A 21,314-nucleotide genomic window follows, 5' to 3' on the forward strand; every position below is an offset into this window, starting at 1 on the left:
GTTGGACATCATTGTGAAGGTAAATAAACAGGTTTTCCAACGATGTAAAATGCAATGCCATTTAGCATTGTAACAACAGAAAGAGCATTTGCACTATCTGTTTATATCATGTTTATTTTTGTTTAAAGCTTATTTTGTATATTGTATATTCTTAAAATTTAAATTTTTTTAATTCTATTTTATTCTAACGTTTTTATCTATTTTGTTATTATACTGTTTGACTTGCACCAACATAACCAAAGCAAATTCCTAGTGTAAATCTCTTACACCTGGCAATAAACACAATTCTGATTCTGATTCTGATTCTGATTCTGAAGAGAATTGACCAAACACAAATTTCCAAACTTTTTTCCCCAAGTTTATTAGACTTGCACCTCTAAACAGGTGTTGTGTCGAGTACGGTTTCCCGTCGATATGTGTTTCCCCCATGGTTTCCCCCTACTTAAGTCTGAACATACCCTAAAGAGCCCCCTTCACTTTTTTTCCCCGAGTTTATTATATCAAAGTTGTTGGTTCAAGTAAAATCCTGCAGATGTCACTGTTCAATATGGATGGATATTTGATACCCAGTTTCTAAAAATCAGTATAAAAGCGAAGAAATTGAGAATACGTTCTTGAATGTCAGCCAGGCACAGTAGACACATATTATGTACATCTTAACCCTCCTATTATCTTTGGGGTCAATTTGACCCCATTCAATGTTTAACATCTCTAAATAAATGATTGACATCATTTTTTTTGCTTCATATTTAATGACTTTTCCTAATTTAATGGGGACAACTGGGTAAACATAAAATTAAAATGATGATATGTTTTCAATGTCCTGTACACATGCTGTACGCATCGGTGTTCTTTGGGGTCAATTTGACCCCAGGCTGTTTTAGCTGTATAAAACATATAAGAAATATATACATTTTACATACATTTGTTTTGGATGATATTGAGGTCACTATAACATGCATTTATAATCTTCAAAAAGCTTTAGGGCCCTAACCTAACATAACCATAACTGTAGTAATGCGAGAAACCACTGATAGTTCACACGACATGGGAGAGGGGAAACATCATTCTCGCGAGAACTTTGATATTTCCCCACGCTTTGGGGGCGTCAAAATATGGTTCCCGTGAAGATATTGATTTTATTTAAAGGGCTATTTAGGTAGTCAACATACAAACATAAAGTACCTGACACATAAACTTGGTTAACAATTTCAATTATAATCATTTTCTGGAGGTTTAAATTGCTGGGGTGAAATTGACCCCAAGGATAAAAGATGTTAGTAAATTTGAAGGTAACAGGAGGGTTAATTATGTTTAGAAACGAGCATCTGGTGTTTCGATATTAAAAGAATCACATGATATAATGGCTTGCCTTCCTTTCACTTAACCACGTGACTGGTTGTTATGGCAGTTTCCCTCCTGCCGTAAAACTTGAGCCGCTGTCGCAAAGTAAAAAAAAAAAAAGCTGTTGTGGTTGTGACAGCAGCTCGCAGCAGCGGTGACGTCGGCGCATGCGTTAGCCGAGCTTAGCTAGCCAGGTCTTAAACTGTCATTTCAGCAACAACACGGAAGATGTAACGTATATATTGTTTCACATCAACAAAATACAAATAAAACCCCTTTGTTTAGCGGCGAACACAGACACCGGATGTGAGAGGAAACATCAGTCTGTGTGGAGGAGAAACCATTTTATGATGACAAATAAGGAGACTAGCTCGCTAGCTTAGTTTAAAGCTAGTAAACGGTCTGGAGTCGTGGATGGGTTCGCTGAACACGGTACTCCTGGAAGAAACCGGTGCTTAGCGAACAATCATGGATACAGCCGAAGAAGGTAAATAACTCAATATAAAAAGGCTCATCATTGCTTCTCTGTTTTGGGGTTAATAACACATAGCATCACCAAGAAGCTAACGCTGAGCCGGCCTGCTAGTGGTTAACTAGCTGAGTAGCTTAGCAACCTGTCAGTGTAGTGTGAGGTTAATTCAGTAATGTGGGGGATGCTAAATGTTGTTTTAGTGCAGCCAGCTCAACATGAGAGCATTGTAATGTATTAGAGAGAGTAAAACATGACTAGATGTTAATGTTTCTTGTGATGTCATCAGTCTCCTGATGTATGACCATATACGATTAGATAAGATAAGATAAGATAAGATGAACCTTTATTCAATATATATTCTTACTTATTTCTAGCATTAGGAGTCCTCATTTCCAAAAGACACCTGTCTATAACACACACACAGTACCCCTACTCTATGAGTATGAGTATGAGAGCAATACAGTGAAGCAGCAATGTAATAGAAAGTGTCAAAAGGACTAATGTTTCTAGTGATATCATCAGTCTCCTGATATATGGCCATATAGATAAGGGTGTGTAACTCATTTAGATGTATGTATCTTACTCAGTTTCTAGCATTAGGAGTCCTCATTTCCAAAAGACACCTGTCTATAACACACACACAGTGCCCCTACTCTTTAGTTTGCTTGGCTTATGCAATGGGTATCATATAGATGTAACTCACACTGTGCCTTTTATTTACTCCTGTACTTCATGTTTTTTTTGGGGTTTTTTACATTCATCCTTTGCATCCTTTGTTTATTTATTATTGCATTGAGGCTTTGGCAATATTGTACACCTGACAGTCATGCCAATAAAGCAAAAGCAAGTTGAATAGTAACTAAACGTTGTTTTAATGCAGCCAGCTCAATATGAGAGCAATACAGTGAAGCAGCAATGTAATAGAGAGTGTCAAAAGGACTAATGTTTCTTGTGATATCATCAGTCTCCTGATATATGGCCATATATATAAGGGAGTGTAACTCATTTAGATGTATGTGTCTTACTCAGTTTCTAGCATTAGGAGTCCTCATTTCCAAAAGACACCTGTCTATAACGCACACACAGTACCCCTACTCTTTAGTTTGCTTGGCTTTAGCAATGTGTATCATATAGATGTAACTCACACTCTGCCTTTTATTTACTCCTCTACTTCATATATATATTTTTTTTTTTACATTTATCCTTTGCATCCTTTGTTTATTTATTATTGAATTGAGGCTTTGGCAATATTGTACACCTGACAGTCATGCCAATAAAGCAAAAGCAAATTGAATAGTAACTAAAAGTTGTTTTAATGCAGCCAGCTCAATGTGAGAGCAATACAGTGAAGCAGCAATGTAATAGAGAGTGTCAAAAGGACTAATGTTTCTTGTGATGTCATCAGTCTCCTGATGTATGGCCATATAGATAACCCACTCATTTAGATGTATGTATCTTACTTATCTAAGTTTCTAGCATTAGGAGTCCTCATTTCCAAAAGACACCTGTCTATAACACACCCAGTACCCCTACTCTGTAGTTTGCTTGGTTTTGGCAATGGGTATCATAATAGTAACTCACATGTTATGTATGTTTTGTTTGTGTGTCCAGCGGATATTTGTCGTGTGTGCCGCTCTGAGGGGACACCAGACAAACCCTTGTACCACCCTTGTGTCTGCACTGGCAGTATCAAGTTTATCCACCAGGAATGGTAAGTGTGTTTTGGCTCTTAAGCTGGCTTTCCCCCCTCCCCAGAACACTCTCTCCCTTTTAGTAAACATTGACATGTGCACCAAAAGAGCATCAACCCTAATGTGAGTAATTATTAGGCCAAGGTTGGACACTGTGTTAACTTGTTGCATTAGTCACTCCAAAACTTGGATCTTTATTATAGTGTCCCTGTGTGTGTGCACGGTTAAAGTAAGGCTTGACTGCGAATAACTGATTGTGGTTTTGTTCATAGTGTTGTGAAAAAAGAACACAGTATAATGTTTAACATACTTCCATGTTTTTCCATGGTTGTACTTGTTCCTATCCTGGTTCTATGAGCACGTTTTTAGGAAACACAGCCAAGAGAATACTTGTTTTGTTGTTGTTGTTGTTGTTGTTTTTCAAAAAGATCAGTTAACTTTTGTCCAAAACTCAAAGATATTCAATTTACTGTCATAGAGGATTAGAAACAAATATATAAATACTTACATTTAAGAAGCTAGAATCAAGAGTATTTTGACTTTTTTTTTTTCTTAAAAAATTACTCAAACTGATTAATCGATTATCAAAATTGTTGCCAATTAATTTAAGTTGACAACTAATCGATTGATCGTTGCAGCTCTAGTGATTTGTTGTATTTCAGGGTGGTTGCTAAGTAATCGGATAACTTGGTGCGTAACTTGATTATTCCTATAGTGGTGGCTGGATAGCAAGCATAATTTAAGAATCATGAAAGGATGCAGAACGGGTTCATCCTCTGTCACATCCAGGTTGCATAGTGTCACATCACATCAAAACTAGGGCTGACCCAAATGCTTCGACCATTGCCATGGTGATCGGCTTCCAAATTAGTACTTCTTTTTTTGTTTCGTTTCTATATAAGTATGTAGTAATAAAGTATAGATCCCCAAATAGCTGATGAAATAAGGAATAATCCCACAACGTTATTAATTGTTCATATTCAACACAATATTATTATTAGTTATTCTCAGATGGATATTGCTGATTGTTATGTGTAGAGGTGCGTGTGTGTACAGTAGTGCGGCAGCAGCGCTGTCTCGGGCACTGAAACTGGGAAGATGGAGACAGACAGACAAAAGAATGCCACGCTGCGAAGCTTCGAATACCTTCGAAAAATACCTGCCAAAAAATGGCATTTGGAACAGCCCTAGTGAAAACAATACTGTACCAGCAGCAGGTATTTTGGAGATTGTGCTGTGTTCTCATCTGTCCTGTGTGTGAGCGTCACTGGTTAGAGGGTCAGGTGCATGGAAATCCCCAGGCGAAAGCAAAAGCCAGGCCTGGATTGTTCTGTGGTAATTGTTGCACCTCAGTTTGTATCCATATTAGTTCACGTCCACCCCCCACAAAGTTTAGAATAACAGTCTATTGTGTCTGGATTGTGTAGTTCTGCTGAGTGTATGCATACCTTAGCTATGTTTATTTTATTGTGTTGTGTTTTGTACTAAATAAAAATCAAATGAAGACAAACCCCCAGCAACACACAGGTAGCATTCACATTTAATGTACTATAGACTGCTGAAATGTCATTGTTCAGAGTGACATGGTCAGTGAGAGGTCAGAGATTCTTAATTCTTTGGGAATTTCAGGTTGATATGTCAGCTAGATCATATAGACAGTTTGTCACAGAAAACCCAACTGGTGTGGACCTATAATGTAGATCTCAGTACAACATTTTTGAGCTGTACAAATTGCATTAACACACTAGGAAGGAATAAATGTGTTCTGTCATGGGGATGATTTTTCATGGGCGGGGGGTTGTAGAGTGGAAACCTTCTAGGATGAAAGTTGAATTGGAGCTTAAGTATAACCCTGTTCTGTCTTTAATGCTGTCATATGCATGCATGTCATATGTGTTGGAATCAGCTTGTGTAATGACTCCCTTACATAACCCAGTTATTAATCCCTAGTCTAGCCTATGTCACTGAGATGGTGTTATTATTATTATTATTGGCAACATACAAGCATCAGCTCAGAATATAACTGATACGCCCTTTTTTTGTTAGTTGTTAATCAGAGTGAAGGTTTCACCATGACTGAAACAAGATAAATTCTCACAGTCAGTGTCTGTTGGGTCCAGAGATCCTGGAGAGATCATGACAGCTGAGCATGCGTCTTCATCACGTCATATTCTTGTGTAGTCATAGCAGTGGTAAAAAAGGGTTATGTGAGGTTAACTATAGACCTTTGTCTTCGTCTCACAACGTTAACATCCCAGAGTGTGGTTTAAATCTGCAACACAGGAGTTGTTTCTAATCTAGCGACAGTATGTAGTTGGATCTCGTTCATTTTAAGGCCTTGTGGCAGAGAGAAAATGTCCAAATCAGGGACCACATAAAATCTATTGAACTTTTGAAATTTCAAATGTGACCGATCGTACACACACATTCATCTGTTTTGTAATACTTTTTTAAGGATTTTAGAAGTGGATGATTTAATTGATATATGCTCTGTAGTAGGTCTCCATTGTTATTGATCTGAATATTCAGTTTTCCAACATTTATCCCCCAAATCACACATAAAATGTTTTGCGTAATAAAAACCTAAAAATTCTCAAGAAGCATATGTTTCAGGTTGTTGAAATTTGATCGTCTAAATGTTGCTTTACAGTTTGGTCCAGTGGCTGAAGCACAGCAGGAAGGAGTACTGTGAATTATGCAAGCACAGATTTGCTTTCACACCAAGTAAGTACTTGTGACATTGATAGATCATCCACTTTAATATATTAAACAGCCTCAGGTTTTCCTAAACAAGCCTTACAGATGGGGCCATGTGGTTCTTTTTTTGTATCAGTCCTTTTTACATAACACAATGATATTTAGAACGCTATCAAGCATAAAAGATTATTTAAATGTCTCTGGTTCCCTCTTTCCACTTCAGTCTACTCCCCAGACATGCCCTCACGTCTGCCCATCCAGGACATCTGTGCCGGCCTGCTGACCAGTGTGGGCACGGCCATCCGCTACTGGTTCCATTACACACTGGTGGCCTTCGCGTGGCTCGGGGTGGTTCCTCTCACCGCATGTAAGTAATACACACACAGGCACAAATGCAGAGATAAACTGATTGTGAACTCAAGGCCAAAGTGATCTCCTCTTTAATACTGGATTACACCTTTCTTACAGCTATTATCTTAAAAGTATAATTCACTTTTTTTCTCCTCATAAATTGATTCATCAAAGCAATGGGGGATAATAATAGGTTTTATCTGATTTTAGCTGACGAATTTGTTTCATAGGGTTGGAAGTAGATGTTCATTACATTGTATGAAGTGGGCATGACATAAGCTTCACATATTAGCTCATGTTCATGGTTTAACGCGATCAAGAGAATTACAGCTTAAGTATCTTTACATAACATGTGCATGTTCCAAGATATGTAAATCCCCCTCAGTTCTCAATGTAAAAAAAATCTATGTAATGCTCACATATTGTGTAAGTTGTTACAATGAAACTATTTAAATGTATTTAATGTACGCAAAATGACACTAATTTATTTATCTGGTCTCTGTCTCAGGTCGCATCTACAAGTGTCTGTTTACCGGCTCTGTGAGCTCACTTTTGACACTGCCGCTGGACATGCTCTCTACGTGAGTGATGCTACCAGAGTTCTCCTACTACACACTACTAAAGCTAAAGCTCGTCTCCTTTACCTGCTTATTCTCTTCATTTCCATATAGCCTACTTTTTAAAGGTCTATTTTTGTATGTTTATAAAAGTGTTAATATTTGTGCCCCTGCAGAGAGAACCTGCTTGCAGATTGTCTACAGGGCTGCTTCGTGGTCACCTGCACGCTGTGTGCATTTATCAGCCTGGTGTGGCTCAGAGAACAGATAGTCCATGGTGGCGCTCCCCAGTGGTTAGAGCAGCACCAGCCGCAACCGCCTAACGCAGCCGGACAAGCCAATGAGGTACTTTGTCTGACATACGTACTTGTACATCCAATCTTAACCACGTGCATACACAAAATCACTCTAACTCCCTATGTTAAACCCTCACTCTCAGGCACAAGCTGCAGGCCAGGGAGCAGCGGATGAGCCCCCTGCAGCCCAGCCAGCCCCGGCTGATCCGCCAGCCCAGAATGAAGCAGAGCCTGAGCCCCCTGATGTCCCGCCAGACCAGGGTGATGACCCAGAGCTGGAAGAAGAGGAGGGAGCAGCAGCTGAAGATGCAGACCCCAATAATGGAGCACAAGGTTGGAATTTGATAAGGAAATCAATCACAATCAGAGTATCCGTTTAAAGTAGTGTTTTTGGCAGTTATAGTTGTAATTTTAGTCCCTACTGAAATCTTGTCAGGCTGTATAAAGTGTCATTTTGAGACATGTATTAGCGTAAACAAACAGTGATTGTGTTCAAGAATGGCACACTGCCTGTCTGTCAATCACATTTCACATTGTGTTCTGCCTGGTTACATTTTATGGAGATATGCTGGAATGCCTTGCCTTACAAAATTTAATTGCTTAACATCAAAAAACACTGAGAAAATGGTGCAGTTCAAGCACAAACTGAAATGGAGCAGAGCGTCATGTTTCGCCTCCAGTAAAGCCAACAGACTAGGGCGTTGTTGAAGCGACAGAAAACTGCAGGGTTTATGGAAATGCACACTTAAACATTGAGAAACATTAGAACAAACAGCAACACTGCCATTAGAGCATGCAATTAATTTGAGAATGATATAACGATGTGTCAAAATGCACTCATATCCCACCTAATTTGTTTTGTTTTTCTGCGGTTAATGGGCTGATATTGCAGCAGGCTAGGCAAAACAGGCTGATAATGAATTGTGATTGTATTATACATTATTCTAGCTGCGGGGTGTCACCACAGCTAAATTAATGCAGTGGAAACAATAGGTTGTTTTGCAAACAAATTTTCCCCCGGAACAGCATTAATAATGTAATCATAACAGTGTTCTTAAGTATTATTTTTCTGTGTTGTTGCTGGAAGCCAACCCAAAAGCATTTGACCAGACAAACACAATAACAGTGTGGTCTTGATTGATAATGATTGAATTGGATGTTTATATAGACATTTTTAAATTGCTGACTGTTGTGAATGTATTAATCTTCACTGTATTTAAAGTAAATATTTTTCTCTGTAGATGACATGAATTGGAATGCTTTGGAGTGGGACAGAGCGGCGGAGGAGCTCACCTGGGAAAGGGTAACTCTGCGTGACATTACTGATCTCCAAACACCCCCATCCCTAGTACACAATCTACACAACTCTATCAAAGGTTTTTCTATTTGTGTTATACATCATGACGTACTTAAAATCTTTCCATTTCCCTTTTAGATGCTTGGCCTGGATGGTTCACTGGTATTTTTGGTAAGTCTCTCTATAAGTCAGTTATGTTTTTTACACTTTTGTATCATACGTTTGTAAGTTAAAATCATACTTGGACTCTTTTGTCTTGTAGGAGCATGTTTTTTGGGTGGTGTCTCTCAACACACTCTTCATCCTGGTCTTTGGTGAGTAGATTAAAACAAGGATTTATCATAAAGATTGATTGATCGCATTTATTGGATGATTAAAAGTACAGAGTAACTTTGCACAGCAGTAGTTCCATTCATCAAGGACTAAAACACAATAAAGCCTAAAAGGTCCTCCAACATACAACAATAAAATAAACAAAACATAAAACTGAGATACTGTTCAATTTAGGGCTGCATGATAATGAGCAAACTGTTAATCATGATTATTTTGATCAATATTGAGATTATTTTGCATGATTATTCATAGATTTGACTTTGTTATTGTCATCTATAGTGGTTATTTGCATAAAAACACACAATTCAAATGAATAGGAAATAAATAATTAAATTTTTATTCAAATATTTGCTTTGATTAAAAAAAAAATAAGCTCCTTAGCTCCGTGCTGTCGGCAGACGAGCCGGTCTCGGTGATTACTCTGAGCCGCATTCATGGGAATGAATTACAATATAAGTGTCGGATTAAGTTAGTTGTTCCAAATGTTTTAAGGTTGTTCCTCCGCGGCTTATTTTGGACTTGCAGTTGTGATAATTTGCGAGCTTTATGTCTGCTTCACTCACGCTGAAGAACTTCCACACCGACGACATGTTAGTTTAGGAAGCGCTTGATTTATGCAGCAGAGTTTTCTATGAGCGGAGCATTTTAAACGCCAATATCGCAGTCGATCATGTTCATTTAATTGTGGGAAGCCAAAATCCCGATTAATATTTGATTAATTGTGCAGTCCTGGTACAGTTATATGATCATATTTAAGACATATTATGTAATTATAGCAATTGCTGCAGGTTGATTGCATTTGTCTTCTTTTTTTCCCCTCAATCAGCATTTTGTCCCTACCACATCGGGCACTTCTCTGTCGTGGGTCTTGGCTTTGAGGAATATGTAAGAAACTGCTCTCATCCGCTTGGCATTATTATTATTCAATATCGTGTCTCTTGAGTTGTGATTAATTACTTGACTACAACTTTGTTCTGTTCTTCAGGTCCAAGCCTCCCACTTTGAGGGCTTAATCACAACCATTGTGGGCTACATACTGCTGGCCATGACGCTCATCCTCTGTCACGTATCCTTCCGTCTACTGAAATGTAAAACCTAAAGCAAACATAATTCTATTACCAGGACAAGCAATGCATGTGGAATTGATTCTGTTTGGTCTGTGCGGGTGTAAATGTGTGAGCAGCATTGTTGATCCTTAATGGCCGTCTCAGGGTCTGGCTGCTCTGGTCAGGTTTCAGCGCTCCCGACGTCTCCTGGGAGTCTGCTACATCGTTGTCAAGGTAACACCTCTAAGTACATTTCTTCTCTGTGTAACTCACGCCTGCACCGTCCTTGGTGGAAATATAGACAGAAGTATTCACTTACTGAGATTTACTACGTGAACATAACACTGAATCTGAGTTTTTTTTTGTATTTTTGCAATTACACAGAAACTGAAAGATAGCATTATTTTATTACAGTATGACCTAAACATATTCATAATAAATAGTCAGGCTTGAGGTGGCCTTGTCCATTTTAAAAGAGCCTGAAACTGAATGAAGAAAAAAAGCACAACATTACTGCATTTCAACACCTTTTATAGAGACTTATTTCATGTGCATACATATGGTGTTAAGTGATACTGAGACGCGTCAATGCTTCCATTACAGGTCTCTCTGCTGGTTGTTGTGGAGATTGGTGTTTTTCCACTCATCTGTGGCTGGTGGCTCGACATCTGCTCTTTAGTAAGACTCTCTGGCTCTGTTATACTCTATCATACTGTTTTTGGAAGTCCCAGCTCCTCGCACTTGTCTGCATTTAATTTATTAAACTGGTGTAATGTTAAGACTTTAAGTGGTATCATGGTCATAGGAAGGTTAATTGTATTTCTCATCCTTGGCTGATGTATTTACAGTGCCATATAGTGACAAATACTTGTCTGTAACGGTATCTATGTTTTCTACCGGCCTCAAAGGGTTCCTCCAGTGCCAGTTGCAGCCAGTCTAATTTTCTGAATTTACCTCTCCTCCCTATGAAATTTCAGTGGATGCTTACATGTCTCTTGTTCAAATTAGAGTGGCGTTCTCTACCCTGTAGAGGCGTCTCTCAAATAGCCCTTGAAGTGGCAATTAACAGGGCTGAGACAGAGACAGAAGCAGATGCTGTTGATCCCACAGTTCATACATTTATTAACACAGAAATACAGAAAACAAACTGGCTTGGACAAATGGAGAGAGTCACATTATGCCTCTGCGTTGTGGCTTTCACTCTCCTCATCTGCGAGTCTCTTGTGTGTCAGCAATTTTTCACTCTCTGGCGCTAACTGGCACAGTCCCAAGTCGACCTCTGCCTCCAGTGGCCACCTAAGCTTTCCCACCTATGCTACACAGTGTAAGCCGGTGGGATTGTTTACACGAGCCTGTCAACGCGCCTCAGAACAGGTGGAGCAGTTTACACAGCAGAAGGGAACCATGTCCTCCCCGCTCCGCAGCTGTTCACCTCTGAAAAGAATCTAATTGGCCTGAAAATGAACTGCGTGGAATAAGCTGTGTTTCTCATTTCAGTTTGTCCCACAGATTAAAATGAGCTTCTTGTAATGACAAAGCTGGTTTGGTCTCTGCCACGATGCTGTTTTTATCAACTTTAACATAATGTTTTCGGGTTGTCCGTCTGTAAATCCATCTGTCTGTTTGTCCGTGCGGACCATTCTTGCGAACGCGATATCTCAGGAACGCCTGACGAGGGAATTTCTTCAGATTTGACACAATTATCCACTTGGACTATGGATGAACTGATTAGATTCTGGTTTGTCAAGGTCACTGTGACCTCACAAAACATGTTTCTGGCCATAACTCAAGAAGTCATGTGCTAATTATGACAATTTCACAGAACTGTCTAATAGGATAAAATGATGAAGTGATGACATTTTGGACAGACACGGCTGTAAACTGCAGCTTGACTGGTTGGCGGAGGCATACAACCGTGAGGTGGTAATTCTAGTTAGAAGTTGTAATAAACATACAGGATATATAAAATCCTATAGACACAACAGCACAGACATAAGTGAACAATTCCAATATGAAACATGGGACTTGCCTTTGAGCGGCAGTGGAGGAACCCTTCATTCTGCATGCTACTTTCAGAATTTAATTGAGCTTTGTCTAATTTTAATCTGTAAAGCATATGGCATGCGCAAATGTTATTCATAGCACATTTGATCTTCCAGCCATCTGTGCATTAATTTAACAAAGACGAGTAATTATCATCCTAGAATAAACACGGAATTTGAATCAGTCTAACTGCAATCGTTATTTAACATTTGATTTCCTGCAGGAGATGTTTGATGCCTCCCTGAAAGACAGAGAGTTGAGTTTTAAATCAGCCCCTGGCACCACCATGTTCCTGCACTGGCTTGTGGGAATGGTTTATGTCTTCTACTTTGCTTCTTTCATCCTCCTACTGAGAGAGGTAAGATCCTGATAACAGTAACGTTTTTTTTGTTTTTTTTTAAATGCAGCTGCTTTCCTAACGCTAACTTGTATTGTTTACGCCCATCAGGTGCTGAGGCCGGGAGTGCTGTGGTTTCTGAGAAACCTCAATGATCCCGATTTTAACCCGGTGCAGGAAATGATTCACCTGCCTATCTATAGACACCTGCGGCGGTTCATCCTGTCAGTAGTTGTGTTCGGCTCCATCGTGCTGCTCATGCTGTGGCTGCCCATCAGGCTGATCAAACTACTGCTGCCCATCTTCCTCCCGTACAACGTCATGCTCTACAGGTAACCAGCAAGCAGGATAAAATTATAGGTCACTTAGCAATAAACGGTGTGAAGAGCTGCTGCTTTGTCTCTCTGAAATGGTGTGTGAAACCACTTCCTCCTTAGGCCAGATGGCCACAGCATCTTAGCGCAGTACATCTTGAACAAAAGAGGAAATACCGACCACATTGCCACAAAAACGAGTTGAGCCTGACCCTCTCCACCTCTTTCCCCCTCAGTGATGCCCCGGTCAGCGAGCTGTCTTTGGAGCTGTTGTTACTTCAGGTTGTGCTGCCAGCTCTGTTGGAGCAGGGACACACTCGCCAGTGGCTCAAAGGCCTGGTCAGGGCCTGGACAGTCAGCGCTGGATTTTTACTGTAAGTCGACCAGTTTGAATACACTTCTGCATGTTTTTCCTGATTTTTCTCCGATTGGCCCTCTATAACCAAACACATCTTCACCTCCACAGAGACCTCCACTCCTACCTCCTCGGGGAGCAGGAGGACAATGATGCCAACCAGCCTGTGAACAACAACAACAATAACAACCCTCCTCCCGGTCACCATAACAACAATAACAACCCTGCCCCAGCTGTTGGCGAGGGGCTACATGCAGCCCATCAGGCCATTTTGCAGCAAGGGGGACCAGTCGGATTCCAGCCTTACCACAGACCTCTTCGCTTCCCATTCAGGGTGAGAAAGCCTTGGGGGTTTTGAACATTTATCACTGCTGTTTCTGGAACAGTCTCTGTGTTCCTGTATGTTCCTGGGTAAGTTTGTTTTAAGCTCAATTCATATTTAGCTATGACCCCCCTATAGCTTTCATTATCTAATATAAAACTAAATTATCCTGCTTTTCCATTTGTTTAAAGCACGCCAGGATATTACTCGCACGTCACAGCTCTGATCCATACACTGGATCTCTCTCAAATATGAATTAATATTCAACCGTCTTTGTGTTAACGCGCTGAACTAGCTAACGTTATTAGCGCCTTACCTTGGACTCAGCTGTGAGTGAGGTCCGCCACACTGTTTAATCCATATCCGACATCGCTCCTCTTGCGGTATTGCTTCGGAAAAGTGAAGAAAATACGACACTCCCCTCTAAACTTTAAGGATATCTGCTGTCGGACTTGCAGGTTCCATAGACGCCGCTGAAAGCTTGGCAGCGCTCCTTCGCCTAGTTACGGTTGCTAACGTAGGATGGACTGTGGCCGTTTTAGGGAGGGGCTTAGCGAATGGTCAATTCTTAGATGCAGGGATTGGATTCCAATTAACATACTTTAAGCGATGATGCACAAAACTAAATTAACGTTGGGCTAAATGTGTTATCATTTATAATTGAGTATAAAATGGTATCTGTAGGCTCCCCCCCCACAATTTTAGAATTGAGCCAACACCGTACAACTCAACTCCCAGTTATTACACTCCTCCTCCTTCATGTTAAAATACTTTTATTCTAAAACTGTCCTCTTTTCTCCAGATTGTGTTGCTGATTGCATTCATGTGCATCACTCTGCTGGTGGCCAGTCTGGTGTGCCTAACCCTACCAGGTAAGATGTGGTTGCATAAAATACAACCAGCAATTTACATTGCAGACCCACACCCAAACCATAATTAAAGGGTGAATCTATATATATATGCATGTCTCTGCTGTTTAAGCATTTCTTTTTTTAAGTTCTAGCTCAAATAGTAATTTACTCCCAGAGAGGTCATGTTTGTTTTGTCCCACGCGTGTTTCAGTGTTCACCGGGCGCTGGCTGATGTCCTTCTGGACAGGAAGCTCCAAAATCCACGAGCTGTACACGGCAGCGTGCGGCCTGTATGTCTGCTGGCTGTCTATCCGCGGAGTCACCGTGCTGCTGGCCTGGATGCCCCAGGGACGCACCGTCATCGCACGCAAAGTCCAGGAGTGGACACTCATGGTGGGTATCTGTGAGCAGCCTCCACTGTTGGCAAACACCAAAAACTGGGCAGCAGAGTGGTTTTGTAATGAGTTGTTCTCTTTCCAGCTGTTAGATTGTCTGAAGTTGGACCTAAATGCAATGTTTTTGTTTAATGTTTGGCTGCTTATTACAAGATCATTGAGCTGATATCCAAAATTTGCTGCTACCTGCCTAGTAGTAATATCCCAACCTTATCATTAACTCTGCCAATGCTGCAGTTTTGTTCCATTAAGGAAGAAATGTGGTGCCATCAAGTTTTGTGATTAATCATCTTCATTTTATATCCTTGCGCTGTGTATGCAGATTCTGAAGACCCTGGTTGTAGCTCTGCTGGTCGCTGGAGTCATCCCGCTGCTACTAGGCCTGCTGTTTGAACTGGTCATTGTGGCTCCACTCAGAGTCCCCCTGGACCAGACACCCCTCTTCTACCCCTGGCAGGTATGATTGTGGGTCTGTGTTGCACGAGTATGTCTGTCTTTTTTCCATCTCTCTCCATAGAGACTCCATTTGAGTGGTTCATTGTTGTGTAGGTATTGTGTTATAATTGTTTCTTTACCCTGTTTGCCCAATTGTGTCACGTTATTCACAGTCCTTACATCCGTGTTCATCCACTGTTCTCTCTGTTATCTGCAGGACTGGGCTCTCGGAGTGCTCCATGCCAAAATCATTGCTGCCATCACTCTCATGGGCCCTCAGTGGTGGCTGAAGACCGTTATTGAGCAGGTGGGTTGCAGATGAATATTACTTTCCTGATTCAAGAGCGTGATAAGAGAATGACATTGTAATTGGCTGTACAATACAATAATTATAAACTTTCTCCTCAGGTTTATGCAAACGGAATTCGCAACATTGATCTCCAGTTCATCATCCGTAAACTGGCAGCTCCGGTCATCTCAGTCCTGCTGCTGTCCTTGTGCGTGCCATATGTGATCGCTGCCGGGGTGGTTCCTGCTGTGGGTGAGTGTCTTGAGTGGGAAGCAATTAGAAAGTTTTACATTTAGTTATTTTCTCTGTCGGTTTGTTTATTTCACCTTCTCGGTTCAAGGATTTTTCTCCAAAACTGGAGCACCAAACTAAGAGATAAAAATCAATAAATATCCTCTTCTGTGTTGTGTAATGTATACAGTATCAGCTGCAAAAGGAGAGCAATAAAGCTTTGGCCTTGTTCACTTAAACCCACTTAAAGCACTGACGGTTTCCATTAGATTAATCCTGTGCGAGTGTGCTGAGTTCATATTACAGAGGTTTCTCCAAGATACTATACTCCTTTTTATCTCCAGATGACTGTTGCAGTGACTACAGTGTCAGCTAATGGGGCGTTCACTGAAACCATTCATAACTGAAGTGCATTACTTTTGCAGGAGTAACCCCAGAGATGGAGATTCTAATGCAGAGGAGAATCTACCCGTTCCTCTTGATGGTGGTCTCGCTTATCGGCATCCTGTCCTTCCAGATCCGACAGTTTAAACGCCTTTATGAGCACATCAAGAACGACAAGTAAGGATCCGTTAGTGTAGAAACCAACATGTATTTTACAATCTGAATATTATTTTCATGATAATCTCTCCTTACAGGTACCTGGTTGGGCAGAGGCTCGTCAACTATGAACGGAAAGCTGCAAGAGCGAGCTCAGTCCCGCCCCCGAACCCTGTCGCAGAGTAGATTTTTGTGTCACACGCTGCCACATTTTTGCACCTGTTACCCTGCGTACATCCGGTCTCCCCCCCCCCTTTACCCCCAACACCCTTTTTTTGATTTTCAACTCAGTCCTTGGACAGTAATCCTTTTGAATCTTCTGTGGATCTCGGTGGATTTAATGGATGTCGTTCCAATTTCTTGAATTCCCTGTCGTGCCCCATCAAAGGTGGGATGGGAAAATGTATTATAATCATGGGACAGCTGAGTACTCTTCCCCCCCTACCCCCAACCCCCTCAGACAAACGGAGTAGGAGCAGGAGGGTGAGGGGTTAAGAGGTTTGATTTGAAACATCTGTATTGTCGTTCATGCCTTGCTTTGTAAAGTGCTGCCTGATAACTGTACATGTGTAAATACTTTGAACGCAGACTTTGTCTTAAAAAAAAGAAAAAAGACGGATATGAATTAATGCAATGACCATTGTACATCTTAAAAGTGTATGTATAATTTATTAAATCAAACTGACAATTTATCTTTTTTTCTGTTGCATGTGATTGTTTTTATTCAAACCTGAGAGTTAAAAAAATTGCTTTAAAGTTGTATGAATCAAACACAGTTTGCAAAGAGAAGATGCATAATTTTGGAGGTGTGCTTTTGTGAAACAGGCCCCTGCACATCCTCATGGATGTTTTCAGGCTTTAAAAAATCTAGTTCCTATTGAATATATACAAGATGTTTCTGAAAACATTTGTGGCAAGAAATAGGCATTACAGTAAGAGAATATTGATTCATATTTGATCAGTTTGCAATGAGAAGATGCATAATTTTGGAGGTGTAATGAATGATCAATACATGGCTGTCGGTGGTGTGATTGTCTCATCCTTTGGTATGAGTGGAGAATTTAGCACAACTCCAAATTCCTCTGCTAGAACACCAGGTATCTCCTCATCTTTAAGTTCCCTGATTGTGGTTTCCAACGCTGTCCCCTTTGTTGAAATGGTGGTGCTGGTGAGTTTGCGTCCCAGATAGGCGACCCAAGTCCCACCTGGTCTTAGTATGGTGCAGAGGGACTTGCAGAAGAAGAGGGAGCAAGGGGAGCTCTGGTGGTACTGGCACATCTCTGCAAAGTCCTCCAGACGCCGAGGTTCAAGGGTGAACTTGTAGATCTGTGTCCAGTCTCCATCAACCCCTTTGTTCTCCTCCCCCTGCCACTCCAGAAAGTGCATCCCCTCATCCACCTTTCTGATGCGGTACACCCGGTGGCCCTGCTCCTGGAGGCCACTGGTCTCCAGTGAAAGCGGGGTACTGAAGCAGGGGGCACCGTACCCTACGTCGCACAGCCAGCGCTGCCCATCGAGCCTCACCATGAGGACCAAATGGTCAAAAGGTGGCCCGTAGAAGCCCGTTAAACGACTCTTCACCTGGCCTGAGAGCATTGTCACCTGGAAGCCCAGTCTGGACAGCAGCCAGGAGAAGAGACCGTTGTTCTCGGTGCAGAAACCACCTCGGCTCTGGTTCACGATCTTGTCGTAGAGAAGAGGAAGGTCGAGTTGAACTCGTCCGCCGCTGTGCAACGTGAGGTTCTCAAACGGCACCGAGAACAGGTGACTGGTGTGAAGCGACCTCAGGACCTCCAGGCTGGGCTCGACTGGACCAGCGAACCCGATGCGCGACAAATAGGTCTCCAGATGCATCTCCATGGCCAGTTCAAACCACTGTGGTTCCTCTGTCTTGTGTAGATTTTGCTTCCTGGTGCTGAGTTACTTAATGTTGTCTTGAGGGCAGGCTCAAAGTCCTGAGGTCCTGCTTCATAAAATAATAAATAAGCTATAGTTAGTATGTGGATGAATCACCCATAAATAGTATAAAGTAATAGTATAAAAAAATAAATAAATCCTTTTCCCATTTTTCATGAATGTTAAACAAGTCACAATTAGACCTGCACGCAGTAGGCAGTTTTTGGCATCACTGGGCAAAATAATAACCTTTCAAAACTAGACTTCACATAAGACTCCAGACCAGCTTTAATTTATCCTGGTGCCTTCTCTGTTCAGTCAGCAGTCACTCTGATCAGAAACCAGTGTGTGTTTCTTACAGTTAATCTATGACCTTATGCATGTATTTTGCCTTTTTTTATTAGCCTGCATTAAAATACCATATCATACCATTATCTTTAATTTTTATTTGTATAATCATTCATGTGATAATCATTATTACGGTTATATTGTGTTTATGAAGACTGCTGTTCATATTGTTGTTAGAGGGTTGATGAATATATTATTGATTAGAAATGGCTGATAAAGTTCACTGGACCAGTAACTATATACTGTAGTGTACCGTATATTATATAGTGTAGTGTATATATACATGTATATATAGTTTTCTATATATTATATAGTGTACTGTATATCCATAAAACAACAGGGAGAGGACACCACAATGCTTTGAACTTTTATTTTTCTTGGATCACTGGTCTGCTGGGGGAGAAACACACAGCAATGATTAATACATCCTGTTACTGTGTATACTTACAGTGTACATTGAAATGATCACTTTCTTCTCTTTCTAATCCCCTCAGTTTGTATTGTTAAGTGTGTGCTGTACAGATATCTGAAAGTTTGTGAATTCTGTAAAACACATGGTGTATGGATGTCCTACACTCACTACGATGCCAGGTTGCTTTCAGGCTGTACAGTATCTGGGTCCTGATAAAAATGATGTTTTCCATGAGCACTGCCTTCTTATCCATTATGGACTAAATAAGTATTTCCATTGACATAGGCTACATCCAGCCTTCTGCATTTATTGGAATTACTGACACCTGGCTCAACCTAGTCGCTCCTCTTCAGCCTGGCTCGGCCTTCGGGAAACCAATTAAGCCAGGATGAACTGACTAGGCTAGGTCAACCCTCGCTTTTTCTCTTATCTTGGATATCTTTATTCTGCTTTTGTGAAACAGGCCCCTGCACCTCCTCATGGCTCTGTTTTCAAGCTTTAAAAAATCTAGTCTGTGACGGGAGACTTTGGCCAATCACAGGTCATTTCAAAGAGAGAGCGTTCCTATTGAGCGTTCCTATTGGCTGTGCTCCGGCTGATGGGCGGTGCTTGGTATTTCCTCAACTGATCTCCACATGGCTGCCAGGTCATAAACTTTCTCATTTTACAGCTAAACAGTACACTACAAGATGTTTCTGAAAAAATTTGAGGCGAGAAATAGGCATTAGAGTAACAGAATATGGATTAATATTTGATCAGCGCTGCCTAGTTTGACCGTTTGATCGGAGTTCACGAGTGATTGACAGACACAGAGGCACATGTTTTTTTTCTTCAGATTACCTGTCTCATGCACTACTGTCAGGATAAAGTGACCGTTTTATAAAATCATATTTTTTTAATCATATTTGCTCCAATTCTACCCACTGCAGCTTTAAATTATATAAACAGAAACATAAAACTAAAAACGACGATGATAGTAAAGGATAAAGAAAACAATAACACAATAAAAAAAATACATGCAGATTAAACAATTTATAGTTTTATATTAAATTAAATTGAAATAATTTAACATTTAGTTGTAATTTTATGGAGCTTATCCACAAGTTTATCAAAAGTCATGAATATTTTGTAATTATATATTGCATGTGTTTGATGCACATATTTGTTATAAATTATTTCTAATTTCTTATTTTTATTAGTATTTATATTCCCTACATATATTGTGGTATTATGTGCGTAATTAACATGTTACATACTCCTTTATTTAAATGTTTCTACATTTCTTTATATCCCCTGGGGATTAATAAAGTATTTCTGATTTTATTTTATAAAAACTGCATTTTCCAGTAATAACTTCTCATCAAAATCATAACATTTGAAAACACATATATATGGTTCCTTACATTCAAAATATAGAATATATTCTTTTTTTTCAATATTATATTTATTGTTTTTTTGTTTATTTTGAAACAACAGAACAAACATTCACAAACGTCCCCAATAATAACATTCTCTGTACAAAGAAACTTAACAAACCTAATATTAATATAAAATAAGCCAGTATAGATACAGGAAAAACACATTATATACAAAAAATAGATAAATAAGTAAAAAGAATATACACAAGTAAAAAAATTAAATTATAAACAATAAATATATAATAAGATAATAATAACTTTAACAAACATCTCCTTTTATAAAGTTGCAAACCACACCTACATTTAGCAGGAACAAAAAAAAAATGCGATAGGCTATATATATAATGTGTGATCATTACTTGTATTTTTGAGCCTAAAAAGTGTAATTAAAACGCTTTATTTCAATGAATATCTTTTAATTAATCCCCCCTATAATAAAAACACATATATATGGTTCCTTACATTCAAAATATAGAATATATTCTTTTTTTTCAATATTATATTTATTGTTTTTTTGTTTATTTTGAAACAACAGAACAAACATTCACAAACGCCCCCAATAATAACATTCTCGGTACAAAGAAACTTAACAAACCTAATATTAATATAAAATAAGCCAGTATAGATACAGGAAAAACACATTATATACAAAAAATAGATAAATAAGTAAAAAGAATATACACAAGTAAAAAAATAAAATTATAAACAATAAATATATAATAAGATAATAATATCTTTAACAAACATCTCCTTTTATAAAGTTGCAAACTACACCTACATTTAGCAGGAACAAAAAAAAAAATGCGATAGGCTATATATATTATGTGTGATCATTCCATGTATTTTTGAGCCTAAAAAGTGTAATTAAAACGCTTTATTTCAATGAATATCTTTTAATTAATCCCCCCTATAATAAAAACACATATATATGGTTCCTTACATTCAAAATATAGAATATATTCTTTTTTTTCAATATTATATTTATTGTTTTTTTGTTTATTTTGAAACAACAGAACAAACATTCACAAACGCCCCCAATAATAA

The 21,314-nt window shown here is 39.6% G+C and overlaps 2 protein-coding genes across 2 annotated transcripts; one reads left to right on the forward strand and one right to left on the reverse strand.

Annotated features, from left to right (window-relative positions):
• Positions 1 to 1,443: 1,443 nt before the first annotated feature.
• Positions 1,444 to 16,888, forward strand: LOC119480647 (E3 ubiquitin-protein ligase MARCHF6-like). The gene is made up of 25 exons (XM_037757130.1): positions 1,444 to 1,831; positions 3,428 to 3,527; positions 6,158 to 6,231; positions 6,428 to 6,571; positions 7,064 to 7,136; positions 7,289 to 7,457; positions 7,552 to 7,741; positions 8,650 to 8,711; positions 8,844 to 8,876; positions 8,968 to 9,019; positions 9,865 to 9,923; positions 10,024 to 10,104; positions 10,250 to 10,318; positions 10,688 to 10,762; positions 12,351 to 12,485; positions 12,576 to 12,796; positions 13,015 to 13,152; positions 13,245 to 13,467; positions 14,258 to 14,327; positions 14,518 to 14,699; positions 15,024 to 15,158; positions 15,354 to 15,443; positions 15,545 to 15,677; positions 16,082 to 16,217; positions 16,295 to 16,888. Exons 1-25 carry the CDS (start codon positions 1,813 to 1,815, stop codon positions 16,380 to 16,382), a joined length of 2,751 nt encoding a protein of 916 aa, XP_037613058.1. The 5' UTR covers positions 1,444 to 1,812; the 3' UTR covers positions 16,383 to 16,888.
• A 200-nt stretch (positions 16,889 to 17,088) lies between these two features.
• Positions 17,089 to 18,221, reverse strand: LOC119480648 (arylamine N-acetyltransferase, pineal gland isozyme NAT-3-like). Its single transcript, XM_037757131.1, has one exon. It carries the CDS (start codon positions 18,054 to 18,056, stop codon positions 17,202 to 17,204), a length of 855 nt encoding a protein of 284 aa, XP_037613059.1. The 5' UTR covers positions 18,057 to 18,221; the 3' UTR covers positions 17,089 to 17,201.
• Positions 18,222 to 21,314: the final 3,093 nt, after the last annotated feature.

The sequence above is a fragment of the Sebastes umbrosus genome, chromosome 21 (assembly GCF_015220745.1).
Source record: "Sebastes umbrosus isolate fSebUmb1 chromosome 21, fSebUmb1.pri, whole genome shotgun sequence".
NCBI classification, from domain to species: Eukaryota; Metazoa; Chordata; class Actinopteri; order Perciformes; family Sebastidae; genus Sebastes; species Sebastes umbrosus.

Coding starts and splice junctions, on each gene's coding strand:
- LOC119480647 (XM_037757130.1), top strand. Junction 7,137..7,288: donor CCGCTGGACATGCTCTCTAC/GTGAGTGATGCT, acceptor GTGCCCCTGCAG/AGAGAACCTGCTTGCAGATT. Junction 10,763..12,350: donor GGCTCGACATCTGCTCTTTA/GTAAGACTCTCT, acceptor GATTTCCTGCAG/GAGATGTTTGATGCCTCCCT.
- LOC119480648 (XM_037757131.1), bottom strand. CDS start 18,056: ATGGAGATGCATCTGGAGACCTATTTGTCGCGCATCGGGTTCGCTGGT.